Source organism: Lagopus leucura, unplaced genomic scaffold (assembly GCF_019238085.1).
Source record: "Lagopus leucura isolate 7727_CA_CO unplaced genomic scaffold, USGS_WTPT01 Super-Scaffold_100016, whole genome shotgun sequence".
Lineage (NCBI taxonomy): Eukaryota > Metazoa > Chordata > Aves > Galliformes > Phasianidae > Lagopus > Lagopus leucura.
Window position 1 is genome coordinate 247,690 of NW_024962270.1, and position 23,198 is coordinate 270,887.

At 50.4% G+C, this 23,198-nt stretch overlaps 4 protein-coding genes across 11 annotated transcripts; 1 reads left to right on the top strand and 3 right to left on the bottom strand.

Annotated features, from left to right (window-relative positions):
* Positions 1-448: 448 nt before the first annotated feature.
* CMC4 (C-X9-C motif containing 4) lies at positions 449-9,139 on the bottom strand. Of its 4 annotated transcripts, XM_042876324.1 has the most exons (4): positions 5,771-5,822; positions 5,663-5,689; positions 4,508-4,575; positions 449-1,971 (listed from the first exon to the last, which is right to left on the bottom strand). In XM_042876324.1, the coding sequence occupies exons 2-4, from the start codon at positions 5,668-5,670 to the stop codon at positions 1,808-1,810; spliced, it is 240 nt and encodes a 79-aa protein (XP_042732258.1). In that variant the 5' UTR covers positions 5,671-5,689; positions 5,771-5,822; the 3' UTR covers positions 449-1,807. The 4 variants fall into 4 exon arrangements, with proteins under 4 accessions (XP_042732258.1, XP_042732260.1, XP_042732259.1 ...); XM_042876326.1 differs by lacking the exons at positions 5,663-5,689; positions 5,771-5,822 and adding an exon at positions 9,081-9,139; XM_042876325.1 differs by lacking the exons at positions 5,663-5,689; positions 5,771-5,822 and adding an exon at positions 5,509-5,597.
* Positions 5,599-9,138, bottom strand: MTCP1 (mature T cell proliferation 1). 4 transcript variants are annotated; one of them, XM_042876322.1, is made up of 5 exons: positions 9,081-9,138; positions 6,250-7,189; positions 5,978-6,148; positions 5,771-5,822; positions 5,599-5,689 (listed from the first exon to the last, which is right to left on the bottom strand). In XM_042876322.1, exons 2-4 carry the CDS (start codon positions 6,355-6,357, stop codon positions 5,775-5,777), a joined length of 327 nt encoding a protein of 108 aa, XP_042732256.1. In that variant the 5' UTR covers positions 6,358-7,189; positions 9,081-9,138; the 3' UTR covers positions 5,599-5,689; positions 5,771-5,774. The 4 variants fall into 4 exon arrangements, with proteins under 4 accessions (XP_042732256.1, XP_042732254.1, XP_042732257.1 ...); XM_042876320.1 differs by having other exon boundaries at positions 6,250-7,339; XM_042876323.1 differs by having other exon boundaries at positions 6,250-7,144; positions 9,081-9,134.
* Positions 9,140-9,444: 305 nt separating the features above from the next.
* Positions 9,445-13,708, top strand: BRCC3 (BRCA1/BRCA2-containing complex subunit 3). The gene is made up of 8 exons (XM_042876487.1): positions 9,445-9,579; positions 9,714-9,833; positions 10,232-10,319; positions 10,683-10,771; positions 11,121-11,176; positions 11,758-11,889; positions 12,407-12,450; positions 12,953-13,708. Exons 1-8 carry the CDS (start codon positions 9,475-9,477, stop codon positions 13,102-13,104), a joined length of 786 nt encoding a protein of 261 aa, XP_042732421.1. The 5' UTR covers positions 9,445-9,474; the 3' UTR covers positions 13,105-13,708.
* Positions 13,709-14,444: 736 nt separating this feature from the next.
* On the bottom strand, positions 14,445-22,656 carry GCNA (germ cell nuclear acidic peptidase). 2 transcript variants are annotated; one of them, XM_042876851.1, is made up of 10 exons: positions 22,581-22,656; positions 21,905-21,951; positions 21,150-21,201; positions 20,704-20,780; positions 19,613-20,053; positions 19,314-19,476; positions 18,935-19,079; positions 17,052-17,190; positions 16,221-16,425; positions 14,445-15,534 (listed from the first exon to the last, which is right to left on the bottom strand). In XM_042876851.1, exons 1-10 carry the CDS (start codon positions 22,640-22,642, stop codon positions 15,288-15,290), a joined length of 1,578 nt encoding a protein of 525 aa, XP_042732785.1. In that variant the 5' UTR covers positions 22,643-22,656; the 3' UTR covers positions 14,445-15,287. The 2 variants fall into 2 exon arrangements, with proteins under 2 accessions (XP_042732785.1, XP_042732784.1); XM_042876850.1 differs by lacking the exon at positions 22,581-22,656 and having other exon boundaries at positions 21,905-22,482.
* Between the last annotated feature and the right edge of the window lie 542 nt (positions 22,657-23,198).

Sequence of the window (23,198 nt, forward strand, 5' to 3'; positions counted from 1 at the left end):
GTGTGAGATCTGCTGACTCCTCGGGGACCTGCATGTCTTCATCTCACAGCTCACCCAGTTCGTTCCACCTGAGCAGAACTGGGCACAGAGGCAGAGGTTTCCTTTCAGTGGGTGCAACAGAAGCCTGAACAACTGTTTGATGTACAGTAAATGATTTTCTTCCTGCTGCTCCTAGGGCAGGAGGGAAAAATGAGCCACTAGTGAAGTGTTTGAGCTGCTTCTCATCGTTGTCATCCTTTGCCTCTGCTTTCCAAGCACCTCCTGCCCCATCACCCCCGTTCTGTCATTGTCATTTGTGGGTGGGAGGGCAGGGTAGCCCTGAATTAATCTGAGCCCAAGTCCCAGTTATAAAAATACCAAGCAGCTTCTATTTCAACCTGATGATATCACACGTAGCCAAGCAGCCCAGCTTACAGCTGCTCTCAGTAAACAACCACACAGACTGCAGTTTGTTCCAGTCATTTATTTTGTGTTATGGTATTTCAGAGCAGCAGGTACAGATGGTTTGCCGTTCTAGGCTTCAATACACTCAACTATTGTGCCTAGACTACAGTGGTCTGTTTATAGAAGCTGTATTTTGTAGTTAATTATCACAGCACAAAAGTCCTTTACGGCTAGATCTAATGACAGAGTTAGGAGCCTAGTGGGTTCGAAGTCTGGTATTGTGGTGCCTGGGCCCTGCAATGGACTTGGCACCCACTGAGGTGCCTGGACTCCTGCTACAGTGGACGGAGAGACAGAGGCAGCTCTGAAGGGTGATGCAGGAACCTGACTACTGAGCTCTTCCTACAGGTCACAGGAAATTCTGCTGTGCAGGTGAGAGTTTCTGAAGAGCCATCTCTCCCTGGGGTCCAGACGCAGACGGATCGGGTTGTGTGTGAGTCTGAAGTGCTGTACTGACAGAGGGTGCCTACAACTGTGTGTTCAGAAGTGGCACCTAAATCGGTTCTTGGATCTAGCCCAGGGCTTTGTGATAGGCCTCTGGGTTCCAGCACAGCCAGATATGCTGGATTGGTAACGTATTGCTTAAAGGTCTTCAATTATACAGAAATTTATAAATTTTATATCAACAGTCAGGATTTCCAAACGAATATTGCTTTTTCTTTTTTCTTTTTTCTTTTTTTTTCTTAAAAAAAAAAAAAAAAAAAAGATCCTATTCCTGTAGCAATCCCTGAAATAATGTTCCTGTAACATCTTCATTGTCATGCAAATAGCAGCTTGTAGGCAATTCAAATAGAAAGTCATCTAAACTCTGTCCAGGGGGAAAGTGAGGCACTTAGGCAGAGTGACGCCTGGTCACCGTGAGCTATGCAAGACCTGGGACCAAACCCCAGACCTGATTCCCATTCTTGAGCTTGAACCCCTGGACAGGTGAATGTTGCCTGGAACTGCTGCCCGACGGCAGCAACACCTTTGCTGTGTCAAAATGGGCTTTGTTTTCATGTGTCACACTTTCACTCATTCTTAAGAGCACATTTCCTGTACCTCCCCCTCCAGAAGCCACAGTAACTTGGTTCCAGCCCTCCATTTTGAGAGCAGGGATGGGTTAGAGTAAGGTAAGCATTCTAAACGCATCAGATTGATTTTTCACAGATACGGATGCAACGCGAGGACAACGTAGATGATGTTTTGGTACAGAAAATGAAGTCTGTCAACCAGGCCATCTCTTGGTACTGCTTTTTGGTGCGCGGGGTGGTGTGTTCTAGGAGCCCTCTGGCTTTCCAGAAAGTCTAGAGAAGGCTCACAAACACACACCTGGGCTCCGTAGGTGAGTCCGTGCTCTGGCACCTGCTGGAGCTGCTTTGTGTTACTGAGGTGGTGGGGGAATTCCTCCTGAAGTAGCTTTACGCTTTTCTCTCTCTTCTTTCTCAAAACCTGAACAACAGATGGATCTGCCCTCGGGGTACCGGGCACAGCACCTCCTCATCTCTCGAAGCACAGCTTCACACTTAGACTCCACGTAGTTGTTCGCTGGAAAATAAGAAGGAGACACCAAGTCTACACAGGAGAGCTGCTTTCGTTCCCCGGGGGGATGTGTCTGACCCTGGGATGCTGGGTGGTGCCCTGCTTTGAAAAGCACGCCCTGCTTACCGATGCTCCACCACTTCCCCTGCTCTACAATCTCCCTTTGCTGTCAGCTGGGTAGGAAGCTGTCAGCCCTGTTGCTACGGCCAGGAGCACGTTCAGTCCCCCGGTTTTGCATCTATTGCATCACTACAGCAGCAATGAGGTTTCTCTACCTGCTGTCCCTTTGTTCCGTACTTTTTTAACCTGAGTGCTTTCCAGCTGGCTCAGCCCAGCTGCCTCATCACTGCAAGGTGTACAGCTGTACAACTAAGAGCTTGCAAAGTGGAGTTGATATAAATGGGGACAAGTGCACCTGCCTTCCACGGAGGGCTGGGAGGAAGAGGTGGGCCATGTGGCTGCAGCCTTCCCACCATCAGCCTGCTGATGCACTGCTCACAGGAAGCCATCCTGCTGCCAGCAGCCAAAGCACCAACGGGAGCCCTCCTGCACTGAGCTCCCACCTCCGGCTCGGGGAGGCCTTCAGCCACGTCTCAGTGCTGCCTTCACCTCTCCTTTCCTTCCCAGGAGGATGCTCTCAGACTCTACGAGATGGGATGAGCTGCCAGCCCTGTCCTGGGGAAGACGCCCATCTTGACTGATTAGTGACAGCAGGGGCTCAGCCCCACCGGGGCTTCTGCCCAGCCCTCAGAAAGCAGGGCCAACAGAGCTGGTGCCTTGGGAAGAACACCTTCAGCTCCACCTGCTGCCCAAAGCCCCAGCTGCTCGGGGGCTTCAGGAGGAAGCTGGCAGCCCAGAAGGCACAAACCTGGGAAGGAGAGCTGACACCTCCCTGCCATCATGTTCCTACCACACATGCTCCAAGGGTTCTCCTAACCATCCCTGTGCAGCTCTGTTTCCACAGCTATGCCCTGCTACTCATCAGGGATCACTCCAGAAAGGCAATCATACGATGGATGGCAAAACACAGATCAAGTTTATGGTTTACAGTGGGCATTCAGTCTCACAGAGAAAGCAGGCAACATCTTTTGAAACAGTCATCCTCTGCAAAGTGGCTTTGAGAAGCTGCACCTCCCTGCTCCTGCCCTCCTCCTCCCTCATCCTCCACACCATCTGTGCGCACTGGTCACTTCAGGCTCTGCTTTACTTCCTCTATTGCATTAATTCTTGCAGGGAAAACTGCTTTGCTGTCAACTCAGCTGCTTCATCTGTGCGACTCGGGCAATATCACAGCACAAACAACAACTCTCCAACATGTTGGCCACAGAAGTGGTGGGGCAGCGAGGTGTGCATGCAGCAGAGGAAAAGCCCCTTTGGTAACACTGAGCCATCCAGATCACATCTGTACACAGACCTGTGAGAGTGCATCACTTGGAATAACCTCTGTGAAAGCCATGAAAACAGCACTGTCATAACAGGACCCGCAGAGGGCCAAACACCAAAAGCAAAGCCTGTTTACAAGTGCTGGGGATACGAGGTGAGGATTATTGGAGCCCTTCCTTTGAGCTGAACACAGCTTCCAAATAAACAATCCTGGAGAACACAGATACCCACTGACTGAATGCTGCCTCTCCCTGCTTCTTCCCCATGTTTCTCCTCCCATGCCATCCCCCAGCCATCGGGGGCTGTTACCACACCAGCTGCACCACAACACTTGCTGCAGGCAGCAAAGCCATCCCTCTGCTCCATTTTGGCTAACATGCCCAGCTGCTGCTAGCACTGCTGTTACCCTCAGCCTTGGGCTCTCAGCCAGTCACCCTCCAGCAAAGCTCCTCACACACACAGAGCTCTGCTGGGTGACTCAGAAAACACCCTTCCCAACGTGCTCGAGCTGCACGCACACACAGAAACGCTTTCTCTTATTCATCCCATTTTTAGCAACTGCATTGTTTAGAAGCATATTTGTCTCTGCGAGTCACCAACCTGCCTTCCCCAGCTCAAGCACCTCAAGCACGTTATCACCAAACCTCCATTTTCCCACCGCCTATTTTGCTCAATGAACATGAAACAGCTGTCAAGGCCTCCCAGAGGCCCTCAGCCCACCTGCTGCCCCCAGGCCAGGCGCACACCTGGCTGCTCCTGCACGCATCTCTGTGCCCACAGCTCCAAGCTCTGTGTGTGTCCTCGCTCCACGCACCCACAGCCTCACCTCCCACTCCAACACAGCTCACAAGTCTGGCTCTCCCCGCCTACAGCTCAGTCCTGAGACTACACACAGCCTCTCGCTCCGGCACAGAGAATGCTCAGCTTGGAAAAGCTGTGAGAAATGCTGCGTTTCGTGCTTGGGGTGCCTCACTCCTTACAATCAAGCACAAAGGAATTCTTTTAAAACCAGTCGCTGCCATTTGGTTGGCTTTGTGCTCAGGTCACGCTCGTGCGCTTGCTTGCTTCCTCCTCAAGTGAAAGGAGAACAGGGAGATGTGAAAAGAACTCGGTTCCACCAAAACTCAAGACACCAAAAAGACAAAATGATGCTCGGTACCTTGCAAGCATTTCTGTATTTCACAGGCTTGTTTCTGGCAGGGATCCTTCTGGGACATGTTCAGAGAACTAAAACGACAGGAAAATGTTACTGTAGAAATAACGTTTGGGGAAGGCGGGGGGCAAAACTGCGCCTTTGAGCAAAGAGCTCCTGGCTTCCCTCCCTACTGCAGGTGGTCAGGATGCACCTGCTGCCAACAGATGGGATTCCCCACACTCCCAATGAACATACAAAATGCTCACAGCACTCCTTTCCTGGGGAGCAACCTGCCAGCTGCCTCCCAATGCACCCCTGGGCCTGGCTGGAGGCCGTCAACGTTGGCCATGAGCGCAGGGAAGTTGTAGGAGCTATGCCTGAAGGCCCTTCCCTTTTCCCCCTGGTTGCAGTGTGTGTCCTTTTCCACTTGGAAGCACAAAGATTCCAACAACGACTCACATGAACACGGCTCTTTTTTAACAGCTCTATGCCTTTAAACCTGTTGCTAAAAGATGAGCCCTCTCTGCGAGCTCTGTGCATCCCGGAGTTTGGCACAGCCATGCAACTGCATCTGGAGGAGGAACTTGGGGAAAAAACAGCAGAACAGCATCGTTATGTTTGTCCCAGAAAAACAACAAGGGGGGATTTTTTGTCGCAAGAGAAATCCTCTTGGGATTCCCCCAAAAGAAACAGCTCTGCCATTATCAGATTCCCAGAAAGCGGACATCAGGCCATCAGTTTGACTTTCTGCAGCTGCAGCACCCACCCGTCACCGGGATCTCATGAGAAACCAACAGACAAACAAAAAGTGGGGGGAGCAACAGAGGGGTGGGAGAGCCCGCAATGAAAGCATTGCTGTGGTCGTACGCAGCACAGGACTTCAGTCCCTGCAGTGCCACAGCTCAGCCCTGCCCGGAGTTGGGGCTGCTGTCAGCCTCCTGCCCAGCCTCTGCACTATGGCACTTCTACTGCCTATTTCCAGCATCCTGGCCAAGCTCCACGTAGGGCAATTACATTCTGCCTACCTAGAACTCCCCCTGACGTTTCAATTGGACACGATACTCCTCTTCACTGCCTGTCCTAAACTCATGTGATGTTGCTGTGTGTTGTTTAACTGCTTCCACCTCAGGGGTGGCCGCATTTCAGTGGAGAGAGAATCATTTATTGTACAAAACATACAAGGACATCTTCCTAGAGCCACTGCTCCTGAAAGACAAAAATTCATATTAAAGAATGACGAGGAATAAACAGAGCACAGTACAAAGCGGGGGTAATGTCTCCACATACCAGATTAATCACCAGGCACGAGTTTAAGCAGCAGTTCTTCAACACCACCGAGCTGTAAGCGACAAGGAAAAGTTCAATACGGCTGCAGTTACTGTGGCTGAGAGCTACTGGACTTCAATACAATAACAGTCCTCTGCCGTCCCTCAAGGATCTCAAATGACTTCACAAACAGGAATGACTATGGTCTATTGTCGCCACCATCCTTACCATGAGATGGTGCTCTATCTCCCAAACGCGAGAGTTACTATCCCTGTACTGCTCACCCTGGGACAGCTGCCACATGTGAGGCAGCCGGGATGGGGGGAGCTGGCTGGGTCGCAGCGCCTCACCCAGGGGAACCTGAACTCTTTGGATCCGAGCCCTCAGCATACCTTCCTCCTGGTGGAAAGCAACAAAGAGAGGAGGCAGTTACTGGCAACGCAGGAGAGGCACCTGCGACAGCAAAGCTACAATCCCGGCGAAGCCCAAAGGACACTTGCCTCTTCCGCAGCCACGAGCCACGTCCTGCGGTGCTCATCGCAGTACACACCTACGCGTCGCACCCACAGCCGCACGGGGGGAGCGCCGGCCTGCCCTCCTTCAGCCATCCCCCGTCACTCCTCCGCGCTCCGTCAGGCGTGTGGCGTCAGCTCCTTCGTTCCCAGGACATCCGTGGGGAGAGCTCTGGGAGCTGAAAGGCACCTCGGGGGGCGGCCGGCCTACGGTGGGAGATGCGACGCGCCGAAGCGTCCCTAGAAGTGGCTCTGGGAAATGAAGGTGGTGGCCGGGTGGAAGGAGGTCTCTGGGCGGGCTGTGCTGTGGGAGGCGTGTGCTGAGCGGCGTTTGTAAGGCATTCTGGGGCTAAAGGTGCCGTAGGTTAAACCCTGTGAGTATTGGCTTTGCTTATTCCGCTAACGGTCCTATTAACAGTCTTCGCGTAAAACGATGGGGGGGGGAGGGAAGAAAAATAAAGATGTGATTGAGGCAGGAGTTCTGCAGTTAACGGCGGTCTAAATCCCGAAAGCAAAACTTGTGACAGCTTAAAGAGAACGGAGATCAATCTGGAGATAAAGCATGAGACTCCAGGTGCTGGACTCTCACGCTGGGAACTCGCGGAGCTGTCATTGTGCAGGTCCTTCCTCTCATCCCTTATGGGCACGGCAGCGTGGTCTGCACTCACACCATCTTCTCATGAGTGGCTCCAGTCACGTCGTGTGGTTCAGACTCAAGGTGCTTACCAAGAGCCGACAACATCAGCAGGAGTTGAATTTGGGACATGGAGGTGGCTCTTCCCAAAAGGGTTTTGGTTTATCAGCCAGTTTGTCTGTACACCGCTTAGATCAAGCTGAGCCATTAGCAAGCGGAGGTCTGGGAAAATGATTCTCTCTTTGAACCCTAGAAGAGGTAATCAAAATGGTACGGACAGTCTTCATTCTTTATCTAGGTTTAAAGTAGAACAGAATTAAGCTGCAATACATGTAACATCTTCCTGCTATGAAGCAGATGCAATATTCCTATCCCAGCGAAACACAGTGATCTTCCAAAAGCGTGTGAAGTTACAAGGCATGTTTCAGACAGAGGCAAGAACATCTGGGTACAAAATAAAGCAGGGAAGGTCAGGGAGAGAAAAATATTGTTATACAGACAGAACAGGAAACACACTTCCACGTTGCCTTCTACACTGTACACTTGTGGTTCTCTACCTTTTGGAACCAAAGGACCACTCAGCCTTTCTGAAAACAAAACACCAACCACAGGTCAGCCCCAGCAGCACTGTCACAGCAATTTAGGACTGGAACGTTCTTTCAATACTTCTTTTTTCTCCTGTTCTGTTTGTTCCCCTGCTTGATGTGTGGGAATGTGGAGGTGTGACGCAAAGAGCACCGCTGCCATCCTGCAATGCCTTACAGCCATTCCAAGCAGTGCCCCAGCACTGGCATCAGCAGGAATGCAACAGCAGCCAAACAAACCTCACAAGGCCTTCAGGAACGAGCTATGAGAGTTACAGTGATGTTTCTGTAAGCCCAAGTCATTCTGCTTCACCCTACTTTGCTTCACAAATTCAAGCCTATGTGTGCTTTGCCCGGCAGTGAAAGGCAGCAATCGCCGCTGCTCGTTTTCAGTCAGCAGAATGTAATTACCCAGGTTGGAATTTGGCCAGGACACTCTCCTACTCTGTGGTAAAATGCCAAAAGCTCCATCATGCCCCCAAAACAACTTTGCTTTCACAGCCTGTTCGAAGCTGGAATTTCTACAGAAAGAGGAGACGCCGTCAGCTCAGCACTGATTCAGCAGTGGAAGAGTAACATCAGTCAGCAAACACCACCATGTCCTACAGCAGGTAACCTCTCCTGTCCCAACACAGGCCTGCTTCAAGCTTGCTGATTAGGCTGCAGGCAAGAGGACTACAGCACAACTGTATGTCTGTGCCCCCTGTGCACACACATGGTGGTGGGATGGGTGCACAGAGTGAGGTCTCACCCTGAGGACCCTGAGCAGAACAGGCAGCAGTTTGCAGTGTTCTTTTCAGCCTTTGCCCCTTTCATCAGACCCAAACCTCCCCCAAACTCCACAGCTGTGGGCTCAGGGTGGAAGGCTCAAGGTTGTGCTGCCAGACAAGCTGCAGGTCAGGCAAAACCGCTTTTGGTTTGGAGCAGGACGGGGATATCAGCGATCCAAACACAGCGAGGAAAGGGGAGCCGCGGCCAGACGCAGGCTGAGAGCCACAGCGCAACTCCAGGAAGGGAAAAACGTCTCCAATTCCTACTTTGTCACCGATTTTATCAGCAAGCAACAAAAGAGCCCTTAGGAAGGCGGGGCTGAAAAAAAACAAAGTCAGCTCGCTGAGCCCTCAAACAAGCGCTACAAACCGCTCCTTCCAGCGCCCCGTTCGTAACGCGCACCTACAAACAGCCCCCGGGCAGCACCCAGAATGCAGCGTCACGCTCCGACGGCACCGCCGCTCCTCTCGGCAGCACGCAGCAACCCGGGCGGTGCCGGGCCGTGCGGCTCGGGGCTCCGGAGCCCGCCGGGTGCCCGCCTTTCCCCCCTCGCGCCCCGCAGGCCGCGGCGCGGAGCTGGGCCGGCCCCGAGCGCGGAGCGGCGTGCGGGAGGAGCGCGTCCCGTGACGAAGGCGCCGCGTTCCGAGCTTCTACCGCGGAGGCCGCTGCCGGGGCCAACCCGCACCCCGCCGGGACGCGGCTCGGCGGGATCCGAAGGAGACGAAACGGGGCCGGGAGCGCGGCGGGGGGAGAAGCGCGGGGAGGCCGATGGTGCGGGGAGGGGGGCGCGGCGCGTCTCCGTGGCAACCGCCCCCCCGCCCGTCACCTACCTGAGGCCCCGCGCCGCTGACAGCCCGCGCCGTGCGCGCCCGGCGAAGCCTTCCCCGCCCTCCCCCCTGACCCCGCCGCCACCCCCCTCCTGCTCGCGGGCCCCAATGGCCGCCGCCGCCGAGCCCCGCCCCGCCCCGCCCCCCACGCCCCGGGCCCCGCCCCGGTGCGGGCGGCGAACGCCGCGCGGAACCCCGGGACCGCCGCTCGCGTGGTCCACACGGAACTTCCGTAGCATAGCAGCGCCCGCCCCCAGCAGCGGAAGTCAGCCGCGCCGATTGGCTGAAGGAGGCCGGGAGCCGCTCCAGGATTGGTCCGCCCGCACAGCGCTCCGGGGGGGGGGGGGGTGGGCCCAGCCTACTTCCGGCGGCGGCGGGGAAGACGGGAGGCTGCAAGATGGCGGTGCAGGCCGTGCACCTGGAGGCCGACGCGTTCCTGGTGTGTCTGAACCACGCGCTGAGTACCGAGAAGGAGGAGGTCATGGGGCTCTGCATCGGAGAGGTACCGCGCTCGGCCCTCGCCGTCACCTTCAGCGCCGCCTGCAGCGGGCGGCATCCCGCCACGGCCCTGCCCAGCGCCCCCCTCCTGAGGCGGCCATTCCTATAGCGGAGGAACAGCCGTTTTCTCTCTACCAGGTCGACACCAGCAGAATCGTCCACATCCACTCCGTGATCATCCTGCGCCGCTCGGATAAGAGGAAGGACCGAGTGGAGATCTCTCCCGAGCAGCTCTCGGCCGCGTCCACCGAAGCAGAAATATCCTTTGGCGGCAGCGCTGCGGTGCCTCAGCCCGGAGCGCTTTGTGTGCCGCAGGGCTCAGCTGGCGCTCGTCATTCCCCAGAGCTGCTGTTCGGCCCTGCATTTGTGCCGGAGTTGTGATACAGCGTTTGCGTTTCCTCTTTTTTAGTCACAAGTGAGGCAGAACCGTGCTTCTGATGGGCAGGGTGGGGGTGGAACTGCAAAATCCAGTTTGTGGTATCCTACCTCAAGTGTCTGTCCATTTCTTGCCAAGTGTCCTGTCACCTCTCTGCAGGGATCTGAGGTTTTGTTAAGCTGTGAGACTTTTAAGCTCTTCCCCGTGCTTGCTGTTGCCTTTGTATGATGGGTTTCTTGCATTTGCTCCTTTGGTTTTGGAAGCACCTTGACTCACACACAGGTTGGCTGAGATGACAGGACGTCCGATGAGAGTTGTGGGTTGGTACCATTCTCACCCTCACATCACCGTCTGGCCATCGCATGTGGGTAAGAGCAGTCTTGGTTCTGTACAAAAGCCTGCAGCTCGGCAAAGAAATGACTTAATTTACTGGACTCTGAAGAGCTGCAGATCCCAGCTATCAAAGTTTGGTTTCCCAAATTCCCTCTGGTAGGAGAGGACTATCTGGATGTGCTGATGTCTTGTTAACTCATCTTGTATATTTAAGACACGCTCTTTAATTATATTTTAAACAGGAGCAAGATTTTTACTTTGTGTCCTGGATTGTGTGCTTTAAGATCAAGCTTGTGACTGTTACAAATTCCAGTATCAGCCTCCAAAAGATGGAAAATCTCTTTGCAGACCTTCAGGTGACCTGTGCAATTCTCACTATCTTGTTTCTTTGTCCACAGATGTCCGGACGCAAGCTATGTATCAGATGATGGACCAGGGTTTTGTAGGGCTTATCTTCTCCTGTTTCATTGAGGACAAAAACACAAAGGTAGGTAACTTAAGAGGCGTGCCTGCATTGCGAAGTTCGGATGCCCTTCAGCTGTTCTGCCCAGCTCATTTTTGCAGCCTCATGAGGTTGCTACAGGGTGGGATGAGCTGATAGTGGTGTCTTGTCCAGATTTCCCAAGCAGCTCTGGTCTGGGATTTTTTTATTCATAGTTAATGGATCTGTTGGAGCTTGAAAACAGTTCTAGCATACCAGTCGGAGTTTGCACCCAAGTGTACATCTTTGCAAAGTGCTCGAGTGCTCTTTGAAAGCACATTCTTCTGCCTGAAGGAGTTTGGAGTTCCAGATGGTTTTTGGTACTTGAAATCTGACTTTGTGCTGTCTCTCTTAGACAGGTAGGATTCTCTACACCTGTTTCCAGTCCATTCAGGCCCAGAAGAGCTCAGAGTGAGTACAAAGAAAGAATTTTATGTTCTTCTGTTTCATCTAAATCCCTTCTTTCTTATTTGTCTCAAATAAGTGGTTTGTGGGTTCGTCAGGAGCAGCAGATGTTGTACAGAGATGCCTGATCTGGTTCTCTGTTAATGCAGGCTGCTTGAAGAAGGTTGACTGACTTTTTCTAGAACTTAGTAACAGCTTAAAATCTGATGTGGAGCACTGCAGATTGCAGATGAACTTGTGCTGTAATCTGTTGTGTAAGGGCTCACCCTTCTGCTTTCAACTCTAGCACTCAGAGCTCTGAGCTTGCATGGCATTCAGTCTGCACCAGCTTTGCACGTGCTGTGTGTTGTGCTGTCAGTGCTGGTGCTTTATGGTGCTTTCGTTACTTGAGCATTTCTATCATTGGCATTTGGGAGAAGAGCGTGGTTATAAAAGGATTCCCATTGCCTGTCAGTTGTAGCACATGTTCTCAAAAGTAAACCTGTTTGATCCCATGAGTTTAACAGACTCTTGTAGGTTGGTAAAGGCTTTCTTTCCTTTTTTTTTCTCTGCTGCTTTGCAGTTAACTGTATCTGATACCTTTTTAGATACGAAAGGATTGAAATTCCTATTCACGTTGTCCCCCATGAAACTATTGGGAAAGTGTGTCTGGAATCAGCTGTAGAGCTGCCCAAGATCCTGTGCCAAGAAGAACAAGATGCCTACAGGAGGATTCACAGGTAACGCTGGGGCTGCAGGCCTCCCTAAGGCCTCCCTGTCTTTGCTGACATGTTCTACCTCAAGAGCACAGCCTTGGCAGGGATAGAGAAAATGAGAAGCATCTCATCTGTAATCTGTATGCCTTTGTAAAAAAAATTGGTTGATTACTTTCACGTGATGGATTGCAGGTGCTCTTGACCTGGTATTTTTCCCTGTGCCCAGTGATCTGCTCCTTTGCTGTGCAGAAAAGGAACTGAAGTGTGTGTGAGCTGATGGTGATGCGTGCAGCTGTGTCCTTGTTCTATTAGGGCCCCAGTACTGAGAAGTCTGAAAAATGAGGAAAAGTACCAGCATTGGGGTTTTTGATGCTCTACCTCTACTCTTACCTGGAGCAAAGTCTGCTATCATTATGAATGTGCAGGGGCTCTTAACAAGTGAAGAGATTAAAAGCACCTGCAGTGTCAGCAGCTTGGAGGAGGCTGGTTCTGCACTGCCGTTCACTGCTGTTGTCACTAACCCACATTTTTCTTCTCTTAGCCTCACCCATCTAGACTCTGTAACCAAGATTCACAACGGCTCAGGTAAGGATTCCTCCTTTGTGTGAGTGCAGGATGCTGCTCTGTGAGCTGAACAGCAGAGCCTGGAGTGGCTGTTCTGGCATTGCTTTCAGGAGAGAATAGACCACAGCTGTGTAACAGTCCTTGTGAGCTCCAGTGCTTCCTTTGGCATAAAGAGCAGTTGTAAAAAAAAAAACAAAACAAAAATAGAAGAGCACAAACTTCTCTCTCCTTCTTTGCCATGCAGTTCATTTTCAGTCACACACTCCATGTAACCAGATGGATTCTGTGTTGCATAAAGTCAGGTCGAAAAAAAATAATGCGATATTTTAAAGGAAGATGTAAAGGGCTGTAAAATAACCCAGTCAGAAGCTGCTGGTTCTGACCCTCTCCTGTGGGGATCAGTGGTTGCCTTAGCCAGGATGCTGGGAAGCTCTGTTGGCTCTCTGTAGCACCCTTGGCTTTGGGGTAGTTGTAGCATGGACTTTGTGCTTGCACTGGCATGGTGTGCTCTCGCTCTTTCCAGTGTTCACGAAGAACCTCTGCAGCCAGATGTCTGCCATCAGTGGGCCCCTCCTTCAGTGGCTGGAGGACAGGCTGGAGCAGAACAAGCAGCGGGTGCAGGAGCTGCAGCAGGAGAAGGAGCAGCTCCTGGAGGAACTGGCCGCTTTGGACTGAAGGAGGAAATGCAGATCCTTCAGGGGAAAAAAAAAAGACACGAATAATCAACTCCACTGGACCTACCTGTGGCTGCAGGGTGGCCTCACGTTGCCTTTCAATGAAGATATGAGGCTGTACCTCTCGTTTTGCCCCCTGCAGCAAAGAGCACTTCTGTGGGATAAAGGTTCTGTGTTACTCCAGCTTGATGGAGAGCAGCAATACCTCTCTGGGTGCTGCATCGTGCAGCACAAGTCTCGCTCTGCACTCGGGTTAGGCAGCATCTCTTGGTAGAGAAGACTTCAGTTCTGGAGGGCACAGACATAGGGAACGTGTTGTTTCCCTCTCCTATAATTTGACAGAAGTCTTTCTGCTTTATCTGTATTCCAGAAGCCTAGCACAGGAGGAACAGAGGGGGGAAGGACTTAATGTCCCTGCTGTTGTATCTGATGCTGCCAACTTATGCCCTCTTTTAGTAGCTTCAGTTGACCACGATTGTACAGCTAGTAATGGCTCTGGATTACTGGTTAGGTAACAGGGAAGCCTGGGAACAGACCTGGAAGAGCTTTGACATAGGGTCTATGCTCAGTGTACCTCAACCCAAATAAAAAATTCCAAAGCAAAAGCTGTTTGGAGTAGAAATGAAATGGCTGCTATGCCAAATTCAGTGCCAGTAGCTGCCCTTCTTGGCCATTATCTGTTTTCTTCTATTTCATGTAGTGCTGTTGCACACTCAGCACAGAACCTTCTTACACAATGGATTCTTTTTGCTGGCTCAGGGGCACAGATTGTGGTTCTTTCCAAGAGAGAAGGTGATGAAGGTGCTGGGAAGATAACTGCTAGATGTACAAGGCTGTTGTTTTTTAAATGTCCTTGGTGCTGGAGTTCAGAGCACCCCCCAACTTGTACATCACATTTCTATTTCAATGCAAAATTTCTGCCCAAAATAGCTTGGAGTTCTGGGTAAGAGCATGTGTCCCATTGTGTGGCTTCCCCCTTCCAGCCACAGCCCTGAGCACCACTGCTGCATGGCAGAGGGCAACGGCTCAGGTGTATTCAGGGCTTTTGGGAAGGACTGTCCTGGCCTCCAAGGAAGGAAGTGCAACCTGGCAGATGCATTTCAGGCCCTGAATCCCATACACACACAGTAAAGGTGAGGCACTGCTAGAAACAAGCATGAATGAAGTTGCTTTCTGTCCTCCTGCAGCCCTCCAGGCACACAAGATGAGGGTGTTCACAGAGCACAGGAGGCAGTCAGAGCCCAGCTCAGCTAGCAGGGTGACCTAGGAAAAAACCTCACATAGCAAAGCTACACAGCCTGGGTTAAACTGCAACAGAAGAGCCTACTTCACTTTGACACGTTGTTATAAAAAGCCATTTATTGATTATTCCAAAGTAACACCTGAGGGATTTGTTCACAGCACACACAAACACCGTGACTAATTTAATCATGCTCTGCATGAAAAGTTACATCATCAGACTGGATCTTCACATTCTATGGTAAAAAAACAATAGTGACAGAGACAAAACTGAAGTCTAAATTTAATCAGAGCATTTTGATCTCGCTAGGAACCAGACAACTTTGCAAAACCTCCTGCTACCGGAGTCAAGGCACTGCTTAGCTATTGCTTTTAACAAGAACAGCCAAGGATCGCTCAGATGAACTCTCCTTGGGAGGACAACTGAACTCATGTTGAAGTTTTCTTCAGGTCTGCCTCTTACCCTGCCCAGAAGTCACCCAGACACAATCAGATGGCTGCTCAGGTACCTGGGTTTTCTTCTGGCAGACCCAGGCAGGCCAGCGCACAGAAGGTTGTACAGCATCTGTACCACTGAGCAGGTGAAAAAATAAACCCATGGCTCACAAGGAAGACGTGCTGTGAAGCACTGAGCATAAACACTGATCAGAAAACCACAAACATTAACAGCTGTGTCCAAGGAAGGGTCCACCTTCTAAGAGGGGGAGCCTGACTGATCTGTGCATCGTCGCCACGGACTTGCCATCATCATCATCGTTACTCTTTACTCACTTTTGCCCAGTTTAGAAAAGGCCTCGGGGTCTTTATTGGAGGTTTTGAAATCCAAAGCATACAAGTGGTCTGGAAGCCTCTACAACACACACTCACAGGTTCCACAATAGGCTCATCTATTTCCTGCCACACAGAAAAACCGAGTGGCATCAAAGCAGCAAATGTAGCACACCACTACAAGGAATCTTCAAGCCTCGTTTTCAAAGCAAAATCAGCACTGAGTTTCCTCATCACTTCAGCGTGGCTCAAACCCTGCTGCTCTCTTTTAGTCAGACCGTAGTTTTCTTTGACATACTTTGCAAAGGGTGTGAGGTTGGTCCTGGCAGGGGTGCCATCCTTGGGCTGGCTCAGCACCAGCCGCCCCCCGCAGAACGCGCACACAAAGCGCTCCGTGTCCAAGGACTTGGAGTGGCGGCCAATCCTGAAACGGAGGAAGAAGTGCTTGGATTTCACGTGCAGGAAGCACTATGAAAGCTACAGGCAGTGCTATAAAAGCTACAGGCAGTTTTCTAGAGTCTGACACCAGGAGGTTGGTCTCTGTGTTTTCATAGAATCAGACTTAATTAAACACAGAGTGGTTTGATTTCAGAAGAGCTTGGAATCACAGAATGGCCTGGGTTGAAAAGGAGCACAGTGCTCCTCCAGCTCCAACCCCCTGCTGTGTGCAGGTCACCAACCAGCAGCCCAGGCTGCCCAGAGCCACCTCCAGCCTGGCCTGGAATGCCTGCAGGGATGGGGCATCCACAGCCTCCTTGGGCAACCTGTGCCAGTGCCTCACCACCCTGTAAGTGAAAAATGGAATGCCTTGTTTCTATCTATTGCTGCAGCAACATAGGGTTTGGTGACAGGCATTTCACAGGCATGAGCCACACGCAGGCAGTGCAGGCCCATAAGTGTTATTATTCCTGTCTCAGTACATGCCCAGAGTTGGAGATAGCATCCTCTAACAAAAAGCCTGTAACAGAATCGGTGTTGATCATCAGGGACAACTGGTCAAATAAATTCACAAGGTTACCCAATGTCAACTGAACCAACTTGTAGGCCCAGAAAACAAATTAGAGGTAGAAGTTAATGCACAGTCACATGCAAGATCAAAACGTTACTCACGTGGCTTTGCACACAACGCATGCATACGTGAATTTGTACTTGATCTCATAACTGTGACATCGTGTTACCACAGGCAGTTCTGGGTGAACCACAGCTGATTTATTGGCATAGAACCTCCAGAACCGGCCGTGCCCATCGCGGACGCCGTTGATCAGCCAGGTGGCTGCATGGCAGATCTCATGAATCAGTGTGTCTCGAAGGCGATCTGGGATGAAGAGAAGACACGGATGTCAGCCAGGAATGGGGAATCTTGAACCTCCATCCCCACCTCGCTGCTTCACGCTTCTGACACTGCCTCTCTTATGTAGGGCCTCTCCCTTCAGAGGTGAAGGAAAAGAAGCAGATTCAGTATGGAACTACAGGCACAGAGCCCCCAAACTGCAGCTTTCCATGTTCTGTTTGCTGACAGATGTTATTTGGTAGCTGCCAGAATGAGAATAAACCCACAACAGAGCCTTCTCTAAAAATAACAGGTAAAATGCGTTGAGCTGAAAGGCAGCTAGCAAAGCTCAGTCTTAGATAACAGCACAGGAGAGGTGCCTAGCATTGATGGGTGACATCAGTTTCTTAGAGTGACATTACAGAACATCTACTGGATGCCTTTAAGTCAATAAGATAAACAAACCACTGAGGTCGGCACAAACATCTCTGCTCTCACATTTCTGAAATCGGCCCAGGCTTTTAGAAGGGTGATGAGGACAAGCAATACCATTAGTGGAGATGTTTAAGGCAATGCATTTCATAGCAGGGCTCAGTCTCCTCCAATTCACATTTTAATCTCTGCAGCATGCTTTCCTAAAGATGAATCAGCACAGGTTTTCTTTTACCTACCTGCAGAATCGCAGACTTTCTCTGACAGCTCGATCCGAGCGTAACGCTGTGCTTCGGGGCCCTTTGTCTGCCCAGTCACACAGTATCCTGCTGTTTTTCTCATTTTTTTGTTCCAGTTTATTACCATTTTCTCTGGTAACTGAAAGACAAAGCAGTACATGTATAATTCACCCTCTCCTACCTCTTTTATCTTTCTCAGGCCTTCAGCTTCCCCTCATATGTACTACGTGGTCAGCACAGTACGTCTCTACTCGTGCCTTTCACAATGCCGTGGCTGACATCCACTCTCCATGGCTTTCTTCCTCTCTCATCTGCATGTCTACAACCAGCAGGGGACTTTTGCAATGTGGGATGAGACAAGAGTCCTTTGGGTCCCCCATTCAGCCTCTAAGTGTGGCCAACATGCTGCTCAAAGGGAACACAGGGACAGGTGAGGAATGCCTCAGGCCTTCCCCTGCCAGCCTCTGCCCAGCTGCTGCCCCTTGCAATGCAGTGCCTCACTGATCCTGAGGTGGCTCTTTTGCATTAAACAGCCTCCCAGATTTTTCTTGTGCATTGCCTTTTTTCAATATATATGAATTTGTAACATCCATAATAGTGTGATCAGAAGTTCTGGAGCTTAATTTACATGTCAAGTACCATCTGCCTTTGATTGTTCTGAACTTGCAAGGTGCTATTTTTGCTTGGTGTACCTTCACACTGCAGGATGAATAATCACCTTCTGTTTATCCTCTGTGCTGCTCCTGGTTTTAAAAGCCTTCATCATAACTATCTTGGTTACTTCTTCTGCTGACAGTTTTCTCACATCTGAATTAGTTAAGTGAGTTTAAGTAAGTGGTTCCTGTCAGCACAGGGACAGGGCTGAAGCACTGGAAGTCTTTCAGCAACGGTGAGCCCGCTCAGCTCAGCTTTATGTGAACTGATAAGCAGCTTTTCAGTCTGTTCTGGGATAGCAGACAGGAACGTGCCATAGAAATGAATGCAGCATGACTTAACCACGAGGCAACAGCCCCTGACACCAAAGGGAAGTGCTTTTATCCTTCAGCTCTCTGGTGGCTGCTCCCCAGCACGTGCCCATGGTCAGCTGCAAGCAAGGAACAGCATTTCTTCCTTTTGTGGCTGGGAACTGTTACAGCCATGTTAGGGAAGGTGAAGAGGCTGCAGCAGCTCTGAAGCAGCTCGAGCCACACGAAGTGCTGCCTGCTGCAGACTTGTCTCCCAGCTCCAGCTCACACTCTACTTTTTTGAGCAGATTGAAGCAGCTCAGCTGAGCACCATGCAAGTACATGGTGGGAAGCTGGGAATGTAACAGCAAGAGAGATGACAGCTAGCAGACCTGCTTGTGCTACCACTAGCTATTAGCATGTGGCAATGCTGCAGTCTGCCAGCACATGCTCCTTCACCACGGGCTGACTGAGCAATGATGGGAGGTGGCTCTGAGCTTCTTTCAGCAGCATAAGGACACAGCTGCCTGCTCCTGGCAGGTGGAGATCACGACCATGCAGGTGCTACAAAATACGCAAACATCAGTCACCTCTTCAAAGATGAAACTCATCCAAGGCAGCCTCATGTTGCAGTTTGTCTCATCAAGGAAGGATCCTGCTGGACACCACCCAATCTGCTCACTTAAGGATGGGGCACTGTTACAGCTGGGAAAGCGAGCCAAGCTGAAAACTGCTGCATCACAGTGCTGAAAAATCCCTTTCAAAGAAACTGCTTGAACTAACAGAATCAGAAGCCATTACTGTAACACAGAACTTCTATTAACTGAAGAAGGCACAGAGCAATCGCATCAAAAAGTGAGGAGCAACACTGACTAGGTTTTCCTAGCTATAAAAATGTAAGTTGCTTTGTGTTCCTTTTTGTTTGATTTTCAAGCCAACCTTCTGCTCAAAGATGGTGCTGTTATAGAGACGGTAAAGCTTCTGCGTCAGCTCCTCTTTACTCTTCTTGAAATACTTCACATACTGGGAATCTGGACTTGAGAGATCTTGTAAGAAGCAGCCAGGCACTGAGCACACGTTAAGCCTACAAGAAAAGATGCCATCGTTCACTGAAGGTCGGAGATACCTCATTATTCCTGGTCATACCTGAGACTAATGGCCTTGGCTTCCATTTAATTACCAATTAACAAATGTTGATCAGGTAGCAGAAGTTTGTAATTACTAGAAAAACCAGAATGCCACTCTAAGCAAAGCACTCAGCACCTTGTCATCCATCTATAATGGTCCTAGATTATAGGAAAGATGGAGAACTACTTACTTTCTCTGTGACTGTGAGCGACCGACAGATTCGCTCCTAGGAATTCTGACAGAAGCCGTTATCTTGGAAGGCGTTTCTTGAAGTGAAACAGATTTTGATGTTGGTATCTTGACTCCCTTTCCATCCAAGGACTGGGCACCTTCACAGAGAGGCTTGATGTTCTCTAGTTCAGAGGGAAAAGTCACAACATTTCTCATGGCCACAGAGTCAGGAGCGCAGCCATCAAGTGACAAACACTGGTGAAAGAAATCATTGCTTCAAAAAGACAGCTTGCAAGTCAGCCAGGAACCATTTCTTACCTCTTGTGCTCGGCTGGTAGACAGCTTTACTTGTGCTTAAGATGGGTTTCCGGGGCGTATTCCGTTTCCTTATCCTTTCTATTAATGATTCAAACTCACCATCTGAGCTATCTGATTGTAACTCTGCACTCTGTTGGGGTGGCGTGGCTGATGTTTTATTTCCTGTGCTCCCCTCACAGCTTCTTTCTGCCCTCCCAGCAAGGAAGCCCACGCTCCCTCTGGCTGCCAATTCTTCCCCACTTTGTGGAGGTGGCACTTTTAGGCACTTCCAACTCTCTTTCAGGTCCTTCACTCTTCCATGTCGGTGTTCCTGCCAGGGGCTGTCCACAAACACAGAATCATCAGTGTCGCTCAGAGCCTCTGGATACTGCAGCTCTTTGCAGCAAGCATTTTCCTTCTCTGAAGTTGTCAGCTTCTTTGGGGTCCGAAGATCTTTTGGTGCTGTAATTCAAAAGAAACTGCTCAAGGTTTTGGCACATCAGGTATCTGACTCTGCCTTAGCACTAAAAGAATTCTCGAAAGATAGGACAACAGAGGAGAGAGTCTGCAGTGCCTTTATTACATGCTGCACATCACTGAAAGATGTAAATTCATAGAAACTGAACTGTGACTTTTTATTTTTCCAATACATCTGCCATCAGGCCTGGCAATCCTGCCAGATGCAAATAGCAAGCCTTAGCATCATCTTTATTCCTGCTAATAAAATGCATGTAAGAATATAGCTGGATCTTGAATATTAAAGCCTTACGAAATTAAGAACAAGAAACAGGTAATTCAAGTGATTTAAGAAATGCTCAGCCTTTAGCTGATCAGAACACAGCCTACAGCATAGAGCACATGCTTGCCAATGAGGCTTCTGGCACCTCAGCTTTGATTAATCAAGAGCAATAGCTCAGATCAGATCTAACATAGATGACTATTTATGATTCCAGGCCATTTTTTTTCCTCCCCCTTCTCCCTGGCCCTGGCTGTTCCTTCAGAAATCATTCCGTTGCTTCTCACAGCCTGCAGCAGTCACGACCTCAGCAATGAATGCTACCTTTTGACCCAGGAGAAGTCCTACTCTGTACTGCTGATGCACAATTACTTGCCCTTCTTTGCTGTGCTCTTTTTCATTTTAAAGTCCGAGAAGAAATCATCCATCGAGTCATTGATGAAGTCCTTCAAACTGTAAAACAAGCAATAATAAAACAATGGTAGGCATAAGCAGCAAAATAGGGGAGTAACTTTGCCTTATTAGAAAGGCAGCCACCAGAAAGGCCACCTAACACCAAAACAGCACCAGCTGCTCGCAAGAGTTACCAACTAATCCCATTAGTAGGAACAGGAGAACATGGACAATTCCAAACATCCCATCTTACAGGACCTGAACGCACACAGATGGAACAGGTACCAGTTCCTCTGTCTGCTCTCACTCCCATGGATTTATCAGCCTTCGAATTACTAAAACTTTTCATTGATTTTCTATGCTCAGAATAGTAGACATAATGAGAAAACCAAGAAGTAAAAACGGAAAGCATTTCATTGCAGCACCCACCTGGAATCCTCCTTTTTGGAGACCGATTTGGGAGTTTTCATTTTTGCTAAAACTGAAACGATAAGCAATTAATGAAGAACGACATTCCAGTGATAATTCTGCTATGCATTTTTACCAGGGAAAGCTTACAGCTGGTAAAAATTCAGCCTATGGTCTCAAAAAAAAACCCCAAAAAACAAAACACACCCACCCCAAACCAACCACCTCTCAAACCCTTGAAGATGATGACAGAATTTCTTTCATTATTCACTCTCACGCTATAAAGCTAGGAAGGCACCATTGTGGAACCCAGCATATATAGGTCAAAATACACTCCTAGCCAAAAACATCCCTTTGAGTGGTTAAGATTCACACAAGTTCTGTGACTTGAAGGAATCCTGAGCAGTTTAGGAACATGCTTGGAACAGATAATGTTCAGAGAAAATGGTTACACACTACAGACTGGGAAAGAGGCAGGGGACAGACAGAACAGGGGCAACAAAAAGCTCTATGCCAGGAGCTGTTAAACAGCCAACAGCTGAGAAGAACAAAAAGAGCCTCACACACAATGCAAGGCAAAAAGCATCCAGAACTGAGACAGGAGATTCAAAAGCTGTCACTGTGGTGCACTGACACAGCACAGCACTGTAGCAAAGAAGCAGTGACCTCTCGGAAGAAAAATCTCCTTAAAAAACTAGTTTGTTGCACCCAGATAGAAATGGATCCTTCCTTTTTGCACTCATCCAGCAAACAAATCAACGTGTGCTGTTACTTACACATTTCAAATTCATCATCGCTGCTGGATGAGAAGTGCAGAGCATGGCTGAAAAACATGAGAAGCAAAGGAACATCAGGAACACACAGATCTGCAGCTCTGCTGGGCTGAGATCCCAAACACATCCTGAAAACACAGCAAAGATATGCTGAAAAGACACCAAACGTCTGAAATAGGCTGAGAAGCTGAACTTGGATATTAAAGTCTGTAACAACAACGTGTTAAATACTCGTGTAGTGATCGATGGCCGCCAGTATCTGAGGGCTGGAAGCGTTTGGAAGCATCAGCTCTGCGAGGTGTGGGGCTGAGTTCAGGCTGGTGATGGGCATCAGAAGGAACAGAGCTGGGTTCCTGTCTCACGTGGGGGATTTAATGTAGACCTGTGCTCCCAGGCTCTCAGAACGCTGCTTTGCCGGCCGATTTATGCTATTTTCGGACAAAAAGCAGAAATTATCCACCCGGAAAACCCACTGCGCGGTTGCCGAGCAACGTGAAGATGGCTTCTTTTAATTACACGGGTTACTCACACCTACAGGACAAATACGCAACGCGCAGAGCAGCGCTCTGAAGACGGGTGGCCTAAGCCAGAACTGCACGTGAACATAACCGAGAGAAACCATTCAGGCGATCGGTTAACCAGCTCCAACCCCGCCCCACACGGACAGGAGCCGCCTCACCTGGCGCTGCTCCCCGCCGCTCCCCGCCGGCCCGGTCCCAGCGGGGTGCTGAAGGCCGCCATTCCGCTTCGAAGCGCCCGCGCCTCCAATGCCCACTTCCGCTTCCGGGGCACCGCGGCGGGGCGCATGCGCAGTGCGGCACTCAGGAAGGTCGGAGGCGCTGCGGTGATCGGGGGTGGCGGGGCGTTCCCTGCGTACGCGCAGCGGGCCGCAGCACAGCGGTAACCACAGGCACCAGCAGCAAGGCTGAGGCCGATTTCAAAGGGCAGCCCTCGGCCAGCACTACGGTTAACGGCTGCGGTGTTTACCCAGCGCAAAAGCAATCACACAGTTGTAATTACTGCACCGTGGGACCAGAGATGAGAAAAAGGAGAGGGAAACATCAGTGCAAGGGTCCCAACGCTCTGTGAGCTCGGCACACAGCCCTGCGCAGCCTCCACAGGTGGGTGGGCGCAGCGGAACGTTTTCATTTCCATCCTGAGGCTGAGAACCACACTTAGCTGTGATCGCTGCTGGAATAACCAGCGCTACTGAAACCAGAAGTCACAGGAAGGAGGATGGAAGGAAAGGCAGCAGCTGAGAACGCAGCGCTGCCAGCTGCACGAGGAGGGAAGCCAA